Source organism: Meleagris gallopavo, chromosome 14 (genome assembly GCF_905368555.1).
Source record: "Meleagris gallopavo chromosome 14, MGAL_WU_HG_1.1, whole genome shotgun sequence".
NCBI classification, from domain to species: Eukaryota; Metazoa; Chordata; class Aves; order Galliformes; family Phasianidae; genus Meleagris; species Meleagris gallopavo.
The window spans coordinates 1,071,619-1,092,737 of NC_139417.1; the positions used below are offsets into that span (position 1 = coordinate 1,071,619).

Sequence of the window (21,119 nt, forward strand, 5' to 3'; positions counted from 1 at the left end):
TTTTCAGCACATACACATATTTAAGGCATTTTTTAAAGCGTGTTTCTAAACTTCATATTTAGAAACCTGCTTATCCAAGTTTATGCTTTGCTAAGGTCTGGGAAATGAAATTAACTTGAAGAGCAACTTACTGTAACTTATTGTGAACAAGTTGTATCTGTAGTAGAAGTTTGCTGGCACGTGTTGCTTCAGGTTGGACAAGGAATGTGAGTGTCCGTATCTTTCTGCTACGTGGTAAAACTCCACGTGAGGACGGAGGTCCTGGGGCCTCATAGGAAGACTGATGTCATCCCTGAGGAGGAAATTCAAGGTGTGCAGCCACGGTTGATGTGAGCCATTCTGCTCACCCTGCCCATCCTGCATAGCTCAGTCCTTTGGGTCCATCTCATACGCTGTGGACCACGTGTTACAGGAGAGGATGCACTGCTGGACGTGTGCCAGTTTCTGCTTTCAAATGTTTATGCTTCTTCTCAGCTTCTTTCATGCTTTCTCTGGCAATTGGTTCCGCGAATACAAAATCTGACAAATAATTGCATTTTGAAGGGCGTGCTTAATGGAGGTCCATAAAAATGATTTACAGGCGACTGCAAACTGAACTATTAGACTAAAGGATAAAAAGCTTCCTTAATGAGCTGTACAAGACAGTTATTGATGTATTTATGAAAACATTCCCCAGTACATGCAACCAGGGGAATTCAAAGATAAATATTTAAAGATTGTCTGACAGTTTTTGAATGTAGCAAAACTCCAGTTCCTCTGGTTCCTCTGTAAGGCAGTTTTGAAACAAAGGTAGGTGTGATTTGTAACAGAAGGGAACCAAAACCTGCGTTACTACCAGATGTATTTCTATGTGATAATGCTCCATTCAAACGAAGAGGTAAGCAAGGAGAAAATAGGCAGGGGAAGCTTAAGATATTAATAAGGTAAGCCAACATTTTTTTTTCTATCTGGATCATTTATCAGAACGGGTCAAAGAAATGTATTTAAGATGATGAAATCTAACAACAATTTCGCATTTGATCGAGTTTCCTTTCATCCCATCATCGCTGTACACAATTAGGTTACTCAAGTGTGATCTTTAAGTATTCACATTGTGATTTATAATCTTGTTCTTCACACCCCAGGGAGAGAAAAATTGGTCTGTTGTTATGAATGTGATTAATATATAGAACAATGTGTGCCCTTCTGGTATTTATTATACACATGTGCTTTTAGTTTGGATTATCTCATTGTTACTTACACTTTGCAGGCGTGCTGCGTTGCTCTCTGAATAACAAACTGTAGCAGCATTCCAGGCATTTGGGGCTGACACCTGGTGTGGCATCATTGCAGTGCATTTTATTCTTGACTGGCTTAATAATTGCTCATTTTTAAATAATATGGTTTTCTACAGGACCGCAGCTGCTGTGTCACGTAACTCCTCCTGCAGTACAGAATGGAGATCTGGCTCGTGCTATTAAATCAGCTTTAGGGGTTTTTTAGACTTGTTCCACCACATTGTTTCTTGGGCTACAGACTGAGGCTGGGCTATGGAACCTGTTCCTTTGAAGATTTGTAGGAGTGAATGAGGGACGGGGGCTGTGCTAGGCAGGCTGTGCAAAGTGCTGACAGCAGCCTTGAGTGTTGCTCGTGGATAGAAGAGCTGTATTAGCAGCCAGTGTTGAAGATATAGAAGAGTTTCAGTGTTGGGGGATCTCTTCTCCAGCACCAAGAGTGTTGAAGCTGAATTTCCCCATGGGTGATGATATTGGCCCCGTTTTCACCTATGGAATATGTCCATCAACATTCATTAACTTCATGGATCTCAAGGAAGCACTCACAAGCTCCACTAAGACTTCTGAGTCATTGTAAGTGTAGTATAGGATAGTATTTCAACTTTCCTAGTTTTCTGCTGGGATACAAGGGTTTGGGTTTTTTTCTTTGTTTTCCTTGGTGTCATTTGATTGCTTTCAATTTTACTTTTTTTGGCTTATTTTTCCTATTTCATTTCCCCTGTAAGGATGCAGCAGTTCAAACGCACCGAAGTCACTGTAATAGTGTCCTTCCAAGGAAGGGGGATTTGTGTATCTGTGAAACTCTGGTGTTGGGTTGTTGCTACGTGGGAATGTAAGGCAAGGAGAATAGAAAAGGAATAGCCAATACTTTGATAGTTAAGGAAGCACAAGGCTACACATACAAGTTGCTGAGCCTCGGAAAGGTTCTCAGCCCAGCTCTGTATATCTGACTCAGTATGGAACAGCCTGTGTTAATTTAACTTAAATCTCTCCTGCACAACATTGTAGGTGAGAAGTCTGTTGATCAAAGCCAGACTTTTAAAGCAGGTTTCCTGTAGCAATGTGTAAAATCAGTTAGTCTCTGTACAAGAGCAGTTCTGTCACCTCCCTTGCAAGCAAATTACATTATGCAATTCAGAGCCCAAGTGCAGCTTAACTCGGTGGATAAATCTTGTGCCTGCTGTGAAAACATTCGTGTACCTGAGGTCTGCATTTGATTTCTAGATACATAGGGACAATTAAAAATATGAAGGTTTTGATTGAAATACAACCTATGGATTATGCATGTAACCGTTTGCAGCCTTTACTTATGCACCTGTTCTGAAGTTGCGCGCACACTAAGGAACTGCAGCTCAGCCTCTTTGCTTGGCTGCAGTGCCTTCTGGTGTAAGCTAATGGAGGTGCCTCTGCCTCCGTCAGTAGGCAAAGTAGTTCTTCCAGGGAGGTGGGCAGCAACAAAGAAAGGAGGATGCCCTGAAAGGCTCTCAGACTGTTACATCCCTGTATTTACTGCTTTGCCTGTTGCCTTTGGAAGATTATTACTGTCAGTGCTTCATGGACCCTTCTCCACAGTCACCTAGATAATCTCACATTCTGTTCTGTATTGTTCTCAGAAAATACAATGGTTAACATGTTTTTAATACAGTTCTAGCAGCTTCAGTTGCATTATCACTCAAAAATTCTCTTAGGAACTTGGATTGAACTTCAGATTCTGAAAATGTCCTGAAGACAATGTTACTGGCCTCTCCCAAGTAACTCGTGTTTCCGTTCTGCAGGCTGGAGCAAGGTGATGCTGAGGTGAGCCAGAGTTCCTAACTCCGTTCAGAGCAGCCCCGTCCCTGAGCAACCACCAGGCAGGTACGTTTTAGATGAGGGTACAGAAGCATGGAGACCCCTCAGATTTACGGGTGCCTCGGTTACCTAGGGCAGATTGTCTGTGAGGTGGGAGTGCACAGAGACCACAGTTGGGTATCTATCCCTCTGGGAGAGTAGTTGCCTTGGCAGCTATCATACTGTGTGAGGTTTGGTTGTGAGGATCTAAAGATCTAGAGACAGCAGAGAAGTCTGACATACGAGACATAATATTCCGTGCATTTGTGAAGATGGCAAGCAGGTGATGGCACGAGCGTTTATGCAGTTGGCAGTGTATTGGCCTCGAGCTCATTGCGGTAGCAGCCCTACACTCACAATTCAAATTCCTCATGTTAATGAAAATGGAGAGCTGTGCAGTGGCACACGTTATCAGCACTTTTTCTACTGGAGTTCCTTGAGAGTGAAGGTGAATAAAACCGTCCTGCTTACCTTACCACCTCCCACCTGTTTTGCCTAAAACGCCTCACTGAAATTTCTTAGCAGAGCAGGGCCGTACAGCTGCTGGAGGATCCTCTTAGGTCTTGTTGGTAAGAGGGGGATTTGCCTGAGCTGCTGGCTTCTTTTTCTTCAGAGATCTCAGTAAGCTGTGTGAGTTCCCAAGGCACCCATCCCACTGCCAGTCCAGGGGAGCCCATGGCTCGGAATAATGGAGGCCCTGACTGAGGATGTCAGGGCTCACAATTCCTCTCCTCTTGTTCTTGTGATGATTCTATAAGGCGCCGGTAGGGCTTGTTAACAGAGCTGATCAATGAGACTTGTGTGGAAGGATCGCTAAGATCAATTCCGCGATTAATCCAAGAGTCCTTCCGATATTGACTTTTTTTTAAACAGCAAAAACTGGAAGGAAAAAAAAAAAAAAAAAAGTATTCACCACTCCTGCTGTGTGTCACTGAGCCATTCCTGAAGAGTCTGGATGCAGCTGTGCCAGGGGTTCCAGGAGGTGCAGACCTCAGAGACCCCCGAGCTCTGCTCAGTGCGTTGCTGTTGCTTGAATCTCAAAAAGGCTGCTCCCTCCTCACTCCATTTTAGTTTCCTGGTTGTACCTTTTGTCTTTCCATAGCAAATGGGGTTCCTCAGGCATTGCAGAGTATGGCTGCTTTTAGCTGATTTTGAAATATTTTAAGCCTGATTCTCTTTCCACCAGTCTTGCACTTTGTAGCAATAACTGCAACAGATCGGTGTCAAATCACTGAAGTTTAGCTGGAATGCTTTGTTTTCACTTCTGGAAATGAAAAGATATGAATATGAACGAAATGAATAGATGGAGTTACTCATTTTCTGTGTAAATCAGTGGGAAGAGGTCTATCAGGTCAAGTCTAGCACAGATAAGAGGAGAGTGACTTCAAGGTGTGAATACTTAAAACTATTTTACTAACATGAAACCAAAATCCGATAATTTTAGGGGAATCATAGAATCACCAAGGTTGGAAAAGACCTCCAAGATCTTCCAGTCCAACCATCCACCTACCACCAGTATTTCCCACTAAGCCATATCCCTCAATACAACATCTGAACATTTCTTGGACACCTGCAGGGCCGGTCCCTGCGCAGCCTGTTCCAATGCCTGACCGTCTCTTGGAGAAGAAGTATTTCCTAATGCCCAGCCTGCACCAGAATTAACATCCCGTTGTGTTGCAGTGAGTAGAGCACAGTGTGAGGTGGGTTTCTTGTTGTACCAGTGAATCTGTTCGTTCACATCAATGGAAACCCACATCAGAATGCTTTTCAGCACACCCATGGGCTTGCTCGTGCTCTCAGGGCTGCTGCTTCCCACTGCACTGAGCTGAAGGCTGCCAAGGCAGACTTCTAGCTGCAGCTTGCCCTGTGTTCACAAGGCCCGTCAGTCTGCTGCTGCCATTTGATTTAGGATGACGGAAGCGGGAGCAAAACCCAACTAAAAGCGAAGTGAGTTTTGTTTGATGGATTTGTGACTCCTGGTGCCAAAAAGGAGAGCCGATGCCAGCTGTCAGCAGGTGGCGGGCAGACACCTCAGCTGTAAGCACAGGCGAGGTTTTGTAGCTGCTGTCTTACTTTCAAGCTTTGCTCTCACAGCTCTGGGCCTTCTGGGCAGAGCCCCGCAGGGCTGCCATGCCGTGTGTCAGTCGATGCCCTCCCACAGCCTGGGGCCTCTGTACCTCCGGCTGTTCTGCACCGCATGGTTTATTTTATCCCAGGTTCAGCCCGGAGCCTGCTCAGCACCTTTGGGTGCCGTTTCCCATCTGCACTCCTCGGTTCTTTGGTCCAATTGCACTTTCCCACTTCCTAACGCTGCCTTGCAGGGGGTCTGCGGTGAGTTCTGCTTTGCGCAGCTCTTAACACAAGTACACCAAGTTGCTAGCATGGCCAAACCGAGATGCAACATTTTATCTTTCTGAAACAAAATCTTTTGTTCCTACTGAACTCAGGGCCGCTATCCGGAAACCTCATTCCATTTTCCAGCTGTCTGAAACAGGGCCTCTCTGCTGCAGGAGATTTTTTTGCCGTATCAGAGATTCCCTCTCCCTCCAGGCTTTTTATTGCTAAAACAGGCTAGAAATGCTCCTGCTGCATCACGCTGCATGCAGGTGTGTGGATCAGTGCTGGTGCAGGTGTCTTATGCTGTGCATTTGTGCAGGTGCTGCAGATGTGTTGTGGGCTATAACATGCACTCAGTTTCACGGTGCGTCCCCCAGAATTCCCACAAAGAACACCAGGACTGACAGTAAGAGATGCACTAATGAAATCACACGGAGCACTTGCCAAGCAGAGGGCGATTTTGTTCCTAGGCATTAAAGGACGATGACAAACAACATGCTGGCTGCTATGTTAATAGGTTTTATTTTGCCAAAGATCTTACAGCACACTCTGCAGCTTGCCATGCCTTTGCCACACTAAACCATCCTGCAGGCCGTGGCTCACATCACGTTCACATGCTGTCCTTTCTGATAAATCTGCCAGGCGATGGAGCAGACAGGGACGTCAGGGCAGTTCTGAGCAGGAGGCACAGACTGCTTCAGTCAGGAGGAATGGCACTGTGACTGCTGTGTTGTATCTGGCTGCAGGCTGTGGGAATTGCATTGTGTGTAATTTGTTGTAGCTCATGTCTGCATGCAGGTTACTATTTTCTTTGTGCTTGTAACTGTGATTACAGTCTTCAGACTTTGCAACCCTAGCACTGTACTCAGAGTAGGCAGTGCCACCTGCTGAGGTTGCCCGAGAGCTCCCACTATAAATCCCAATTTCTAATACAGCCCTGTGTCTCTGCAGCAGTCCCTGTGCAGACTTGGCGCTGGCTCACACCTGCTGGCACTTCAGGTGAGCATCTCGATTAAGCAGGTGAGCCGGAAGGTGCTTTCCCCATCACTGCTTGCAGGCTGTTCATTTTCATCTTCTGTCTGACACACCTGGTTGTTTTTGCTGGGCTGCAGTGTGCAGAAATGGCCCTGACAATAATTCTTCCATTCTCCTTAAACCTTCCAGATGCCACTGATGGACTTTTCATTGCTGGGCAGAAGGCATTTGAATGATTGTTTGTTGTGAAGTACCTTCTGCAGAGACTGCTTGCAGGTTTGGAAGGCAGCTGGATAGCATCATGCATTAGTACTCTGATGACCTTTTCCCCTCGGGGCCGTTTCCTCACATCTCAAACAGCCTGGCAATACTAAGAAAGTATCTGACGGTTCGGTACAGTTGTGTAATAGAAGTTTTTCTCGTTACATTTCACACATGGACTGATTTTATCTCAAGAGTAATCACAGCAGCTAGAAATGATGGGAGGCCTCAGAAGAGAGTTGGATTAATACCTAAAGGCAGTTTCCTCTGGAAGTGAGCTTTCCTTTGAGGCGTGGAGCGGTGCTGCTGCTGTGGCTGCAGGAAAGTCTCCCTCTGTGCAGACAGGGCTCATTCTGGGAACATGCAAAGAACACAAAGCTTGGACCCAATTGCTCATTCTGCCATCTTTTTTATCCTCAAGGATGGTGGGAAATCCTTTCTCATGCATAGTAACTGTCTTGATGTCCAATAAAGAGAGTTAATGACAAACACTTCCTTGCCAGACAGGAGTATTGCAGGCAGACAGCTGGGTTGCTTTCCACCTTTGCACGAGCATATCTGCCCAACAAGCACGGCGTACATTCGGAGACACCCGAGCACGCAGGGCTGATACTTGCTTTTCAGAAGTGCCCTCCTGACAGGCACTTGAATGCTCAGACACTGTGTGAAATGTACACAGGGCATCAGTGGGACGAGCTGCATAACTCACACCTCCAACTCATCTCTTTTTACTTGCAGTATTTGTAACTGGCAGTGATTTCCTATTGTGCACTTTTGCTTTAGGAATGACTTTTAAAATACCAAGTGTTTGTTCCATAGAGACTTTTCCTCTGCTTCTGCTTGCCCTCTGACCACGTGAAGGAGGCTGATGTCAGTGGCAGCTTTTATGGCCCTGAATGCACAGCAGCACGAGCTATTCTACTTTTGCTCCTTCAGTCAGCATGACTTTCAGAGCTCTTCATTTTATCTTATATGGCTAATTTAATGAATTCATTAGGGGCATTCTAGTGGCAATGCTCAGTCACAGCCTGAAACAGTGATGGAGCACCTGGTGGGAAGGCATGGCCAACCCAGGGGAGCTGAGGTGCATGCAAGGCTGAGCGATGAAGGGGTGGAGGCAGGATGCACTCCTTCCCAACCCTCATTTAAGGGTTGGCAGTGGAGGTGAGGTCATCTCTTGCTGGAGGTCTCTGCTTATGTGAGGCCTTCCAAAGGTAAGCAGCTTTTTTCCTTCATTTCTGTATCTGTGGCTGCTGCATTTGAGCTTGTTTTCATTTGCTGTAGCTAAGGGCTTTGCCACACTGCTATTATCATCCTATTATAGTGTTACAGGCATTAATAATAGTTAAGGAGGTTTAAATCCATGGTGATACTGGGCAGGCTGTAGGGGTGTGCAGATGTCATCTCCCCCATATTCCTAGAGGAGTTTTGGATGCTCAGTAGCAGTGATGCCAGTGTTGGGGTGCGCACCCAGAGCACCCCTGTCTGGAGTTAATGTAGTTCCCCACGTCTTGCAAGGCACAGAGCTGGGAGAAAACCAGGGTGCCTGAGCACTCATCTGCTGCCCGGCTCTTGGCTGCTGCTAGATACAGCTCATGCCTTTGAAACCAGTTGTTTGCAAAAGAGCCCCATGCCATGCCCTGCAGGGTGAGCAGGGCCTCGTGCTGCAGCTGCTGACTGATGCATGACACCACTGCTGGGAGGTGGCTGTGTTCACTCACTCAGGTCAGGGTGTCTCAAAGCAGCACATGTTCCACGTCGGTGCCCAGAGGCAGCTGCTGTTTTACATCATGACAGTGTCAATTATCACCCACAGCACTCCTGTAAGAAGTAAAATGGCATTGACAAAAGATGCAATTTCTTGGCTGTTTGCTTCCTTAGTCCTCTCCTCCTGTCAGCATCTGGCTGTTTCTCTGGTGATGCCTTTAAACCACGTGCGTGACAGCTGCACTGCATTGAAATACACAGCTTTCCCCACCTGGATGTGCATGAGGAGATGTGCTGATGCAGAGATGTTCTGACCCTCGTAACTCTGTTGGAGAAGCTAAATAGGGGGTTGTGTTCCTTCCAGTGGAGGCTGGAGGTGCCATGTTGATCTCAGCCCCCATCTCTCGGATTAGCTGGAGTGTCAAGCACTGGGTAGAATTGCTGTAAGTGTGCTGGCTCTTGCTATGCTCCTGGCCTCTGCTTCATGTCCAAGTGCTCGGGTATTTGGAGCTGGCTGCTGCACCACCCAGCTCTCAGACGTGTCCCCCAGCAGCTGCTGCCAGGGGCTGCTTGCAGGAGCTGAGGGCACAGCCTGGCCTGTGCTGGCAGAGGCTGATGGTCTGTCCAGAGCAAATTATTCTCCATCCACAGTCATCTGATGTGTCCTTAGAATGACATCTGCTTTTGGGAGACAAAACTAACAACAAACATCAGCAACAAAAAGACTTTGTGGTTAGCTTCTTAGTTAGAATGTGTGCTAATGATGATTTTGGGTGCATCCCATCTTGTCTCTGGGAAGTGCTGGAATAACTTCTGTGTTTTTGCATTGGGAACAGTGATGTTGCTGAATCATAGCTATTCTTTGTGAATCTCTCAACTTCTTTAAATTGTCAGCTTAAGAAAAAGCAGAAGAATCCGGTAGCGAAGCTGAAACTCCTTGTTTTGATCATTTTGTAATAGCAGACTTGGGGAATTCATTCCAGGACAAGTTGGTAGCCTACATTCTTGTTCTGACACTGTCAAAATGAGTGGAGATACCACCCCTCCCAGCCCCTCAAGTTTATAAGTACCGTGGGAGATGTTTTTATCCTTTGGAACTGTGGCAGTCTGCTTGCTTTACCCTTGCAGACCGCTGTTCAACCACAGGTCGTGTGCTGCTGTCCCAGCAGCTGGGGCTGGATCCGTGCAGTCAGTCTGCACGTGGGGTGGGGGTTTGCTGAGGCTGTGCAGTTGGGTGCTAGGCAATCATTTGCAGAGCCCTCACACCTTCGCACCATCCCTGCCTGATATGTACCTCACTGTTTTACTAAGCCAAAAGCCTTTACTGTCACATATGCCCTGTGTCATTCCTTCCATTGTTGCATGCTCTGTTTGGCATCCCCTCATTTATGTTTGACACAGGGAAGGGATTGTGTGCTGCATTGTGATACCACTTACATCTCCTCCTTTGTTCCTAGGCATGTAATTACATATGGATTTGGACCTTAACAAACCATTCTGTTACTTGAGGTTGCTTTAGGTTACACTGGCTCCTGCCTCAGCCTACCTACGTGTTTTAGTCTAGATTTTGGCAAGACCTTTGTGTGGCCAGCTGGCTTTTGTGTTTGAGACCATCCTGTCTTTTGTCTTGAGTTACTGTGAACCCTTCCTTCTTCCTGACTGCGCTTACAGTAACAGGGATAAATTTATCAAATGTTTGTGTATTCACAATTAAAATGCAGATTTTGGTTCTGGCTTCCCTTACCAGAATGTAGGCATGTAGACACAAATACATGGTAGTGGAGCACAGCAGATAAGGCATCTGCTGATTGACCTTTGTCAGCCAAACAGTGCTACCAGTTGGCACAGTGAATATGTATGCAGTACCCTGCAGGACCAAACTCATACATTCAGATTGCCGTATGTGAGCTGATATATGCAGGTCAGCTCCACAAAAAAAAAAAAAAAGAAAAAATTGCATACATTGCTTATGCAACAAAATGTTGCTTGTTTATAGTGGCACTTACAGCTTGCAGGGAAAGCTGATCTCCTCCTCAATTATGAGGCCTGAAAACCTAATTAAAATGTGTTATAGCATCAAGTGATGCATTTCTGCCCCTATTGCTCTTTTTTAACACAGGTAATTGGCTGCAGAAGCAATCACTGTTCTTGTAATACAAAACAGCAAAGTGCTGTGTAAACCTTGGTGAGAGGAATGTGAGAGAGCACTCTGTAGCAAACCCCATTATGGATCTTGGGATGCTTTTGGGTGCTGTGCCAAGGCAGAACCCACCTTCAACAAAAGTGGCATAAGAAGCCGACAGCAGTATTTCTTAAAGCCAAAGGTGACGATGGCTGTGAGCAAGCCATAGACCATGTCAGCACGTGCAGTGAGATTACCTTCCCCTCACCTTGCAATAAGCTCCAGCTCTGCTCATTTTGTCGTCTGAGTTCACACGGACAGTGAATTTACATTAAGCAACAGCAAAATGGATTTAAGTTGAAGGAGGGAAGATTTGGGCTGGGTATCAGGGGGAAATTCTTTCCTATGAGAGTGGTGAGGTGCTGGAACAGCTGCCCAGAGAGGCTGTGGATGCCCCGTCCATCCCTGGAGGTGTTCAAGGCCAGGTTGGATGGGGCCCTGGGCAGCCTGGGCTGCTATGAAATGTGGAGGTTGGTGGCCCTGCATGTGGCAGGGGGTTGGAGCTTTGTGATCCTTGAGGTCCCTTCCAACCCTGGCCATTCTGTGATTCTACAATATGTGGGCTGTAAGGAACAGAATGTTCAAGGGTGATTATTGCTGCTATGAGAAGGTGGACCTCTTGCTGCAGTAACTGTTAGTTGTGTTAGTGTTATAGGAGGAGCACAAGTACAAACTACAGGGTGACTGTTCTTAAAGGAAGCTTTCATTCCTTTTTTGAATGGGTCAGCTGGGGCACAGGTGTTCGAGCAGAGGTGATTGAATTACACAGGAACACGCTCCCCAGACTCGTTTTTCAAAACAGTGCCAGATGTGAATCAGAGGAGTTGACCCCAGAGGTACAGTTACTAGGCTGTCATGTTGCTGCTGTGCCGTGAGAAGGGAAGAGATGATGGCCACCATGTTTGTAGTTCTGGAATTCCTTTTGTGGCAACTTCTACAGAAAATGCTGTGGTCCTTTTCCCTTTCTGTAGCTGTGAAATACAGGCTGTCACGAGAAAATCTTTAGTTTTGTTGGCCAGGGAAACTTTTTGGTTAATTGCTGGGTCAGAGAACAAGAGAAAATAAAGTGTTACTCGTTTAGATGTCAAATAAATTTCCTCTTTCACCTCTCTGCAACAGGATGAGGCAACAAGAGAGTTAAATCCACGGCTTCCAGAGCATGCTTTGCAGTGAAGAAATGATGCAGACACTTGCTCTGAAGCTCTGATGCTCTCCCCCTGGCAGTGGTGCCCACCGGCGTTCTCCAGGAGCTCTGGCCCTGGGCTCAGCCGTTCTCAGCCGCCGCCTCCTTTATTGCCGCACTGCAAGACGCCCCACGTCCTCGTGTGATGCTTCCCGCCTGCTGCACCTCTGAACCCGCAGCAATGGCTGAGCACTGCAGCTCACAGCAACGCCGACGAGATCCTTCCTAGACTCAGAACTCCGGGCAGGACGGATTTCCTCTCACTGCAGGACCGTTTCTGTGCTGTAAGCGGCACAGCTGAAGGAGAGGCAACAAATGGCGGTGCTGTGAAATCCACTCTATTTGTCTGTTAGCTTTCTGTCTCCGTTTCCTCGTCTCAGATAAACCGAGATCTTCAGAGCTCACCACAGAGGTATTTATAGACTGCAAATGGGGACGCGTTAAATCAGCGGCATCTGCGTTTCCTTTGGGTTATTTGATTGTTTCCTGCAGCTTGGGGAGCATCTTCCCACCACACAAACCTTCAGCAGTGGTCTGGACGAGCTTAAGCTTTCTTTACAGTCTTCTCTACACACATGGGGTGGTGATTTCCACATTTCCAGCCATGCGCTGCCTGCAGCAAACAGAAGCACTGTGAGAGGATGCATTTGTTTATGGCTTGTTTTGGGTCACTTGTCTGTCTTGTATCTACCGGTGTGCCTTCCTGGAATCACCTGCATTACGTGACCGCAGAAACGCCTATTGTAACATTGGTCATTCTACTGCAAGTATTTTCGGAGTTTGTGGCTGTGCCATCGTGCCTTGAATACAGCCCTGGCCCAGAACAAAGCTTTCAGGCCATCACAAAATGAGTGTTTTCTGAGATGCAGTGGCTGCACAGTACGAAGCACCGCGCTGGAGCTGCAGCCAAGTCATCATTTGCCCTCCTCTGGTGGTCCTCTAAAGTCCAACACCACAAGTTTCAGAGGATCAGAGCAGGGAACACCTCCCTCTATAAATCCAATGGGGGATCACGCCTGTGAACTCAGCTGAGCTGTGCTGGTGAGTGGCAGAAGAAGACACCCACACTCGTTGACTTGCTGCCAGCGGCGTCCTTCAGTGGGGAAAAGCTGTTGGTTCACACGCTGTGCTTTGGGCCGCCTGTGGCGCCGTCAGGCAGTGTGCAGGGCTGCCCCGTGCTGAAGGGACATCTGTTGGTTTTCTTCCCTGCTGTCTGTCGGGGTGCATCGGGATTTCCTCCAAGTGCAGCAACAGCAACTCACAGAGAGCCGATGGAAAGGTGGTGGTTGGGATCTGCTTCTTCCAAAAGGAGTCTTGTGGTGCATTGTTTGTTTGTTTTCCTCCTTAACATCCTCAAAATGGCAACGAACAGCTAGGAGTTGTATTTTGTTCTGCTGAAGTAAATGCATTTGTGCTCCATGACTCAAGTTCTGCTTACTGCTTGAACGGCTTTATGTTCTAATTAGTCAAATGTAATGAATGGGTTGTTGAATATGCTGCTTATCCTTCTGCTCTGACTTATTTACTGCTTTTCTGCAGTACGTGGCAAACCTTACAAATAATTCTGTAACTCTCCAACAGCAAATTTCTACAGACAAATGTTGCTGTGCAGCCTTTTGGTACGTAAGCCTGGGCAGGACCTATTTAAAGGCAAAACTGCTCTAACTTCCTCTGTCAAAACCTGAGCTCCACATTACACAAATTGCAAGTGACAAAAGCATGGGGAGAAACAGAGAGTGCAGTCCTGTGCTCTTGTTCAGCTAGAAATGATTAACAAACTGTTTGTGACTCACACTGACTGCTGTGAAGCTCAAGTAATATTTCAGCATTAAAACCCCTCCCACTTACAAACCCCACCCAAGACAAAAAGACAACAGAAAAAAAATGATTTTTCCAAAACATTTCCTGAAGTATCAGACCGAACCCCCGTAGTTTTGAACAACACAAGGATATGTACAAAGTCAATTTATTTACAGAGCTCTTTGGCAATTGCACCACGCAGTACTAAGACATTTTGGTGGTAACTGGCTCTCTATGCTATCTACTCCATCGTTTGCTGGCTCAGCCTCTGCGTGTGTAAGTTCAGACAGGCACAGTGATCTGGGGCTCTCCTCTTCAGTCTATTTCCTCCTTGGCTGTTTTGGAGCAGCTGAGCATCATCTCAGTTGAAGGTGAGGTTACAGGAGAAGACTGAGTAAAACAAATGCAAAGGAGAAAAGTTAGTTATCATCAGGTCAGGAGGGGCAGTCAGAGAGAAGGGAAGAAAGACTTTTGAACTGCAAGAGAGAAAGCTGTGTACGAACAGGTCTATCGTTTGGTTTCAACCTCCAACTCGGGCTAAAGCATTTTGAAACCGTCAGAGCCCCGCTGCTGCTTACAGCCAGGAAGCGGCCCGTGCAAGAAATGCAGATGCAGAACACGGCCCGTCATCGTCAGCTCCTCCGTTGCCCCGCCTTATCTCATGGGAACGCCGCTCCCAGCCAGGAGAACACTGTGCTGGGCCACGAGCATACACTGACAGCCCTTCCTCTGCGCGGGAGGCGCGTCCTCTTCTCCCCGGCGATCTCCCAGCAGGTCCCGCTTCCAACAGCCGCCGTTCTGCCGGCGCCGGGGCAGCAGCCGGCGCTGATCCTGCTTCCTCCTGGAGGAGGGGGTGAAGCGATCCAAGGACTCAACTGCGGCAAAGACGAAAGAAGGTTCTGTTATCACTCGCCACAATCTATCAGCTATCTTGCAGTTCACCAACGATCAAGATAAGAACTACCTTGCTGTCCTCTTTCGCTATCCACAACCCTCAGTCCGCAACGCCCCCAGCCATGCCCTCCCTCCGCCCCTCGCACAGCCCGCACTGGGCTGCCAGCCCATCACCTGCAGCTGCCCTGTTGGGGCCGCAGCTGCAGGCGGGGCGGGGCGGGGCGGGGCGGGGCTGCCGGGGAGGCGGCTGCAGCACGAGTACCTTCCTGCGAGCGGGAGACTCGTCGTCTTCTCTGCGATGCTCTGCTGGCAGGACGGGTCTTTGCAGAGCTGCTGCTCTTCTGCTGGCGCTGGAGCAGCATCAGGTGTTGATCTTCACCACACTGGAGGGGAGAGTCTCACACACAGGTCTCAGTGCCTTGTCTGAAACAGATATTTTTTTTAGCTACTTTCTGTATCACAATCTATAAATTAACTATCTCGCAGCCACCTGTCTTTCTATCCACGATCTCCCTATCAGCTATCTGCCTACGATCTACCTACACCACTAGTAACTCTAGCTTGCCAGGAAGTACCTCGCTATCCACAAATCACCTCTCTACCAATGACCCATCTTGCTATCTGCTATCTATTCACTACCTGTATCACCACCAGCTATCTATCTCACTATCGGCTACCTTGCTATCAACTATCTATGTCCCTACCAACTATCTTGCTATCCGCTATCTATACAATGACTATCTCCATATGCTCTAATTCCTCATCTACTTCTATCGGCCCCCGGGGCCGCTCTCCCCCCGTACCTCACACAGCCCCCGGGGCCGCCAAGGAAGCCGGGGGCCGCAGCGCGGCCAGAGGAGGGGCCGCCGCCAGCAGCGGCACCGCCCGCCAGGGCCGGGAACGGCAGGCAGGGCAGCACGGGGCGGGCACCGGGGCGGCAGGACGGCACGCGGCGGTGGGCACGGGGCGAGGTCTGGGGCCGCGGGTGGCACGGCGAGAGCACCGCGCGGACGGGCGCGATGCGGGCGGTGCGGGGCGGCAGCAGGCGGGGTGCCGGGAGCCGCCACGTGTCACCGCCTGCGGGGCGGCGGCGGCCGCTCATTGCGGCGGACGGGGCTCTGCTCCGCAGCCCGGTTCTTCCTCGGGCATCAGCGCCGGAGTCGGCGGGACGGGAGAAGAGGAGCTGCAACGAAAGCGGAGAGCGGAGTCGGACGGCACCGGGTCGAGGGGGAGAACGAGGAGGAGAAGCGGGACCGCGCATCGCGGCACAGGGAGCTCTCGGCTCCTCCGCTGTCCGGGCTCCTCTCCCGGCTCGCTTCTCGCTGCCAGGAGAACCTGGCGCCGGGCCGCCTACAGACACGGCCGTACCTCGCCGTGAGCGGAAGGCGCGTCCTCTTTTCCCCGACGCTCGCCGCCCGGCTCGGGGCTTTCCCGGAGCTCGGAGCTCCGCCGGGCACGGCGAAGGGCCAACCGGACCCTGGGGCGCATCAGGCCCAGCGCTGCCCAGGAAAGGACTGACCCGCTCTGCTCTGCTGCGCCCGCTGCGGCCCGTGAGAATGTTCGACGCCGCTTCCTCAAGCGGTTGCATTCTCCTTGGGATCTGTGCCCGGCGGTGCCCACAGCCTGCCCTGCTGCGCGGTGAGAAGGCAAGTCCCAGCCTGGGCTCAGACGGCGGCAGGCCCTCGTTGCTCTTGGTTCCCGAGGCTTCCGAGGTAACGCTTCGGCATCCCCCACTTCGCCAGGCGCCGCTCCCTGCATCCCCTTGACCTGCTCTGGCAATCCCTGTGCCTGGTGTCTTGTGGAATGGGGCAATGACACACGGGTTTGGTACACACTTCTGAAAACACGTCCAAAACCCCTTTGTAGGGGTCTGAGGCGGCTCCGTCCTGTCAGAGCTGGGAGGATCCGTCTGGAGAGACAGCAACTCCTTCTGCAGCTGGAAGAAGCTGCCAAGCTGCCAGAGTCCACCTCTTCCTCCAGGACGGATCTGTTTGTCTCAGCAGTAGCTGCTGAAATGCACAGTGCAGAGCTATGTGGGAACATGCACACGTGTGGAGACAGAGACTTTCTGACATTAATGAGTAAATAATCGGCACTGCTTTCACAGGAGAGGTGATTGAAGCGTAACAAAGTTAGATAACGTGGAGAAAGTAAGTGATAAAAAGGTTTTTGTTTAATGGTAGAAACAGCATGCTTAAAATTTGCCTGTTAATTTTACTGCAAATTCCCTGTGAAACGTTAAGTCTCAGGGGGTCATTCATCTCATTTGTCAAATCTTCACTGGTTTCACTGAAAGTAATTTAAACTTGTGGAGAACTTAAGTCAAATTTGTAGGTTATCTCCCCACAGCTTTACTCTGTCTTGACCCTGCTGGCTAACCCTGGCCGCTGCTCATCAAGTACTGAGCAGCTGTTAACGTCACTGCATTCACTGCACATCCCCATGAAAGATAATAAAGGCTGGGCTTCCCAGGCAGGCCAAGCAAACAAGAGGAGCTAAAGGAAAAAAGTCTGAAGTTAACTGTCGCTTTTCCTTTGTGATTGTGTCATCCATCAGACTGGGACCTTGGGTACAGCCCAGTTAGGACTTTTTTGATGCTGCTGCCCTTGGGGCTTGTAAGAAAGAAAGGGTAGGTTAGAGAATTGAATCATACAAGCATACCTAGTTTTTACAAGTACTGAAAAGTATTCAACAGCCCCAGTTTGAGAGCGGTTCAGAATGAGAGGCACAACCATGATGGAGTTGAGAAGACCCACAGGTGTCTTAACAGCACTCTTGTGAGAAGCCTTCTTTGTAAGGCTGCCTCTGTCCTGCTCTCCTTAATGCACTGTGAGTCAGTGCACGTGTAAGAAGATATTGTTACTTAACTCTTTTTCTAAATACTTGGCTGACAATTACTAAGGTGTAGGTGGAGGCCTCATTTTAATTTTAAAGAGCACTGTGCACATGTTCTCTGACCACGCAGGTGAATTGTAGAACTCATTTCAGGAGGGCAGAGGCATAAGAAAGGTCACCAATGGTCTTTGGCATTTCTGCATATAAATCATAGTTTGTGTGGATTTTCCCTTTGGAGGTAAGCTTTACTGGAATGGTTAGAATCCACGCCATGAGTTTGGTGGTCGTGCATGAGCTCAAATGTGTTTGGTACAATTAATGTCAGCTTAAGTTAATTTATTACATGTACTATTCCAAAGGAACTGTGGTGTTTTTTGTCTAGCTTCACCAGTACGAGTGTGAGGAGCCTTGCCTGGTGCGTTCAGCCTGGTGCATGGCAGTGTTGAGGAGAACTGCCATCCCCACTTTGTGTCTGTGGAGTGGAAATCCATTTTAGCAGAGCTGGAGAAGTAGCTAGCAGTCGTGCTGTGACAATTTCAATTAAAGGTCTGTGAATGGTAATTATGTTTACATACCAGCAGTCTGATTAAACGTAAACTAATTATGCAAAAAACTTAATCTGTGACCTGAGTTACTCTTGCTGACTCACAGTTGAATTTCAGCAGTTTTTGGATAACTTGTAGCAGAAAGTTTCCTTGTTGTTTTCTTTGCTTGTTTTTTGTAGGTGGTGGGATGTTAATGATGTTTGATGATCTTACTGAAACAAAGTGCTCTGCTCTTCTCTCTTTCCCTACTTCTGTCATCCAGCCTCAAGCATAACTGGATGGGAACTGCCGAGTCCCAGCCTGAACTGCTGGTTGAGCACCTGGGAAAGGACTGGGTCAGCCCTGGGAGCACAGGTGAAGGCAATTCAGTGTATGATAGGAAGAGGTGGAGCCCAGCTGCACCTCTCTTAGACCTCATTGAAGGGCTGACTGCCATGGGGGAAGGGTTTCTGGTTGGAGATCTGTTTTTTGTGGAGGTTTTCTGCAGGCCTGGATCTTGGAAGATGGGTGAGTTGGTTTTTTTTGTTTGTTTTTTTTGTGTGTAACATCCTTTCATTGTGTTGATCCTTCTGCCTATGCAATAGCCTTCAGCTGTTTTTAGAGTCAGCTATTCAGAACCCTGCTACTAAAGCAAGAAGTACTCACTTCTGTTTGTTCAAGAAATGAGGAAATATGAAATCTTTGTGTAGATAATTAATTATATTTCTGAAGCAAACACGAGTTCAGAAGGGTTTGCTATGCTGGCTTTATAGGAACTGCTCTACCCAGTGCTGGTGTTCAGCCAGTAACCTGGAACAGTCCTGAATACTTAATGAATGTGGTCTGATGGTCTGAGAGCTGCTGGTTTGAAGCATTAATACGCAGCAAAGTCACAGGACATGGGGGTAGCTCACATAGAAAGAGAACTCTGTTGATAACTTTTAACCCTCTCTGCACAGAGCAGCGCTAACTTCAGTGTTGCTCCAGCCCTGACAGTCTTGCACTGATGTACGAAGAGATGTGATTTGCAGCACCAGTGTTTCAGCTTAGGGAACAAAGCCCACTGCATTTGAATGGAAGAACGACTGCATCAAAGTTTTGTCTGTGCACGTTTCCTTTTGATGCAATATAATTCAGTCATCAGAGCCTGAATCGCAAGTCTTGGTGCTGCATCCTGTCATCCTTTTGTGGGATTTCAATATCAAAATACACAGAAAAACTGAGACTTGTATTCATCAGTTAACATTATTTCACCACCTCGGGTTTGCAACTTTCATGTCTATTTTAATGATTGTTTAAAAATGTGGACGAGTGCAGCAACAGAAGAACTGTTAATTGAATTAGAGCTGAGCAGTGTTATAACGTCGTGAAGAGGTTACAACTCGTAATTTTGAACAAGTGTTTTTCTTTACACTTAAAGAATGGCAATGCCAGCGGGTCTAAAAGGGTAACATTTAAACTGAGCCCTGGGTTGGTCTCAGAATAAGTCTGCCTTTTCTCACTCCTGGTCCAAAAGGAGCAGAGCTGTAATTCCCTGCAGCAGCTTTTGCTGGCCTGCCAAGTGACTTTGACTAGAGCTGCTCCAACGGGCTGCTGGCTTCCATATGCTGTAGGCTACAGGCAGTTCCCATAGCAGAAGCATCGCAGCAAATAGTTTTCCATTTTCCTGTGGGAATCTATTTCTGTTTCTCTTTATTGCCCACTTGGAAGAGAAGACCGGCAGAAAGCATTTTGCAAAGATTAAATATGGCTGCATCTCAGTTTGTATTCATAGCTTCTGCCCAGTGCTCGGGGTGCTTCGGTGTCAGCTGAAATATCTCTGTGTCTTCTCCAGTGTTTTTCATTCTCCATTTGTTAAGTCTGAGCCTTCTGAACCGGTCCTCTGGTCTCCACTCTTCCCATTTGCATTTCCTGAAGATTTTGGAACTGCTGGAATCGCATTTATTTTGGGGGAAAAGTAGCTGCATTGGGCAAAACTGTAAGTAAATGTAATTCATCCTGATAAATTGGCCTCAACACTCTTGGGAAAAAGTCTAAATCGATATCAGAATGTGGATTATTGCAGTGATATCTATAGTACGTCATCTGTTAATTATACAGATCCTTAGGTTTTAAATGATTATAACACAATGGATACATTGGGTGCAATGCAAATAATTGTATTTGGGAGCAAAGTCTTCAATTTCTGTTGTTATTGGCGAGCAATTTGCATAGCTGCATGGAAGCTTGTTTGTTTTTATGTGCTCACTGTTGATGTGACATTTTTGTCGTTTTGTTTTGCTTTGTGAGGAAACTGTTGGGAGCAATTGGGGTTCAGGAGTAGCATATGTAGAATTTTGGTCATGCAGTGAGTTGTGGTTTCTGCTGTGCTGAAGAATTGATACGCACGTATATTCATGCAGCTTGTTTGACTCTCATAAATGAGGCCTTCCACACCTTGCAAAAACAAAAACTTGCTTTTTTTTCTTTATTATTGTTACATTTTTCCCCTTAAGTAGTGCAGTGCAGCAGCCAGCACAGGGAGCCTTTCAGAGCATCAATACTTGTGGTGCTTGGAAAAGAGGAGCTGCACAGCTATCCCCTTCTGCCCAGTAAGTACTGATGCCTCTGTCAGCAAGCTTGTCCCAGGTACAGAAATACCAGGTAGCATCCTTCAGAGAATCCTGAGATCACTGACAGTTGTTACATTTTCCTGGATATCTCTTCAGTATTCAGGCAAACAACTACAAGGTACTGAAGTGTTATGTCTAGAGAGAAGAAAAAGTGCTGTTCTGCCTTTAAAATCCAGGGCCTCCTGCTGCGGGCCTTCACTGTCTCTTACTTATTCTCTTTTTTTTTTTTTTGGTGTTGTGATGACTTTTTGTACTTAGAGAAGTTCTGACTTCAGCTGTGGAAAACTGAACTGCTGTGCTGATTTTCAGCCTCTCTGAGAGGAGCAATAACCTGTACCCTACAGCTGTACTTTTCTGGCTGTTGGTACAGTTTGTTTAAGAAGGTATTTAAGAAAGCACCATCCCTGGGCAGTTGGCCAAAACATCAAGGATTTTTCGACCTTCTGAACTATTTTCAAAGTTTGTTTTAAACAGCAAAGGAGGAGTCATCTCTTAAAGGTTTTTCTAAAGGCACTGGACTTGATTTTGATTAACGTGCCTGAGGAAACTTTTCTGTTCCACCTAGTATGAATGTGATAAATGAAGTGCATATCACACAAGAGATTCAGGCCTTGCTGCCAGTCTTTAATGAATCAGAACTCCAGATATTCTGGACTCCTTTTCACTTGTGTTTATCAGGAGGTTCCTTTGGTGTATAATCAGTGC

General features: G+C 47.6%; 2 protein-coding genes and 1 long non-coding RNA gene across 19 annotated transcripts in view; 2 read left to right on the forward strand and 1 right to left on the reverse strand.

Moving 5' to 3' along the window:
- The window catches only part of LOC104913100 (uncharacterized), a 117,088-nt gene extending 103,917 nt beyond the window's left edge, over positions 1-13,171 (forward strand). For 2 of the 3 annotated variants that reach the window (XM_085235642.1, XM_085235644.1), the window contains 2 exons: positions 3,050-3,131; positions 11,686-13,171. The gene's annotated coding sequence lies outside the window, so the exon portion shown is untranslated. Of the gene's footprint in view, positions 1-3,049; positions 3,132-4,548; positions 4,805-6,392; positions 6,441-6,605; positions 11,660-11,685 lie in introns of those variants that run through there. The other variant, XM_085235643.1, reaches the window with a different exon arrangement.
- A 528-nt stretch (positions 13,172-13,699) lies between these two features.
- Positions 13,700-16,031, reverse strand: LOC146543369 (uncharacterized). Its single transcript, XM_085235660.1, has 2 exons — positions 15,247-16,031; positions 13,700-14,866 (listed from the first exon to the last, which is right to left on the reverse strand). Exons 1-2 carry the CDS (start codon positions 16,029-16,031, stop codon positions 14,842-14,844), a joined length of 810 nt encoding a protein of 269 aa, XP_085091786.1. The 3' UTR covers positions 13,700-14,841.
- Positions 16,032-16,454: 423 nt separating this feature from the next.
- LOC104913090 (uncharacterized) overlaps positions 16,455-21,119 on the forward strand; it is a 116,611-nt gene continuing 111,946 nt past the window's right edge. For all 15 annotated transcript variants that reach the window (XR_014886282.1, XR_014886288.1, XR_014886293.1 and 12 more), the window contains exons 1-4: positions 16,455-16,593; positions 17,661-17,824; positions 18,086-18,330; positions 19,637-19,780. This is a non-coding gene — a long non-coding RNA (uncharacterized LOC104913090). The remainder of the gene's footprint in view (positions 16,594-17,660; positions 17,825-18,085; positions 18,331-19,636; positions 19,781-21,119) is intronic.

Excerpts from the sequence above, each read along its gene's own strand:
- LOC146543369 (XM_085235660.1), bottom strand. The coding sequence starts at position 16,031 with ATGCAACCGCTTGAGGAAGCGGCGTCGAACATTCTCACGGGCCGCAGC. Across the intron at positions 14,867-15,246 it reads GGCCCCGGGGGCTGTGTGAG|ACAAGGCACTGAGACCTGTG; the intron begins GTACGGGGGGAG and ends TATCTGTTTCAG.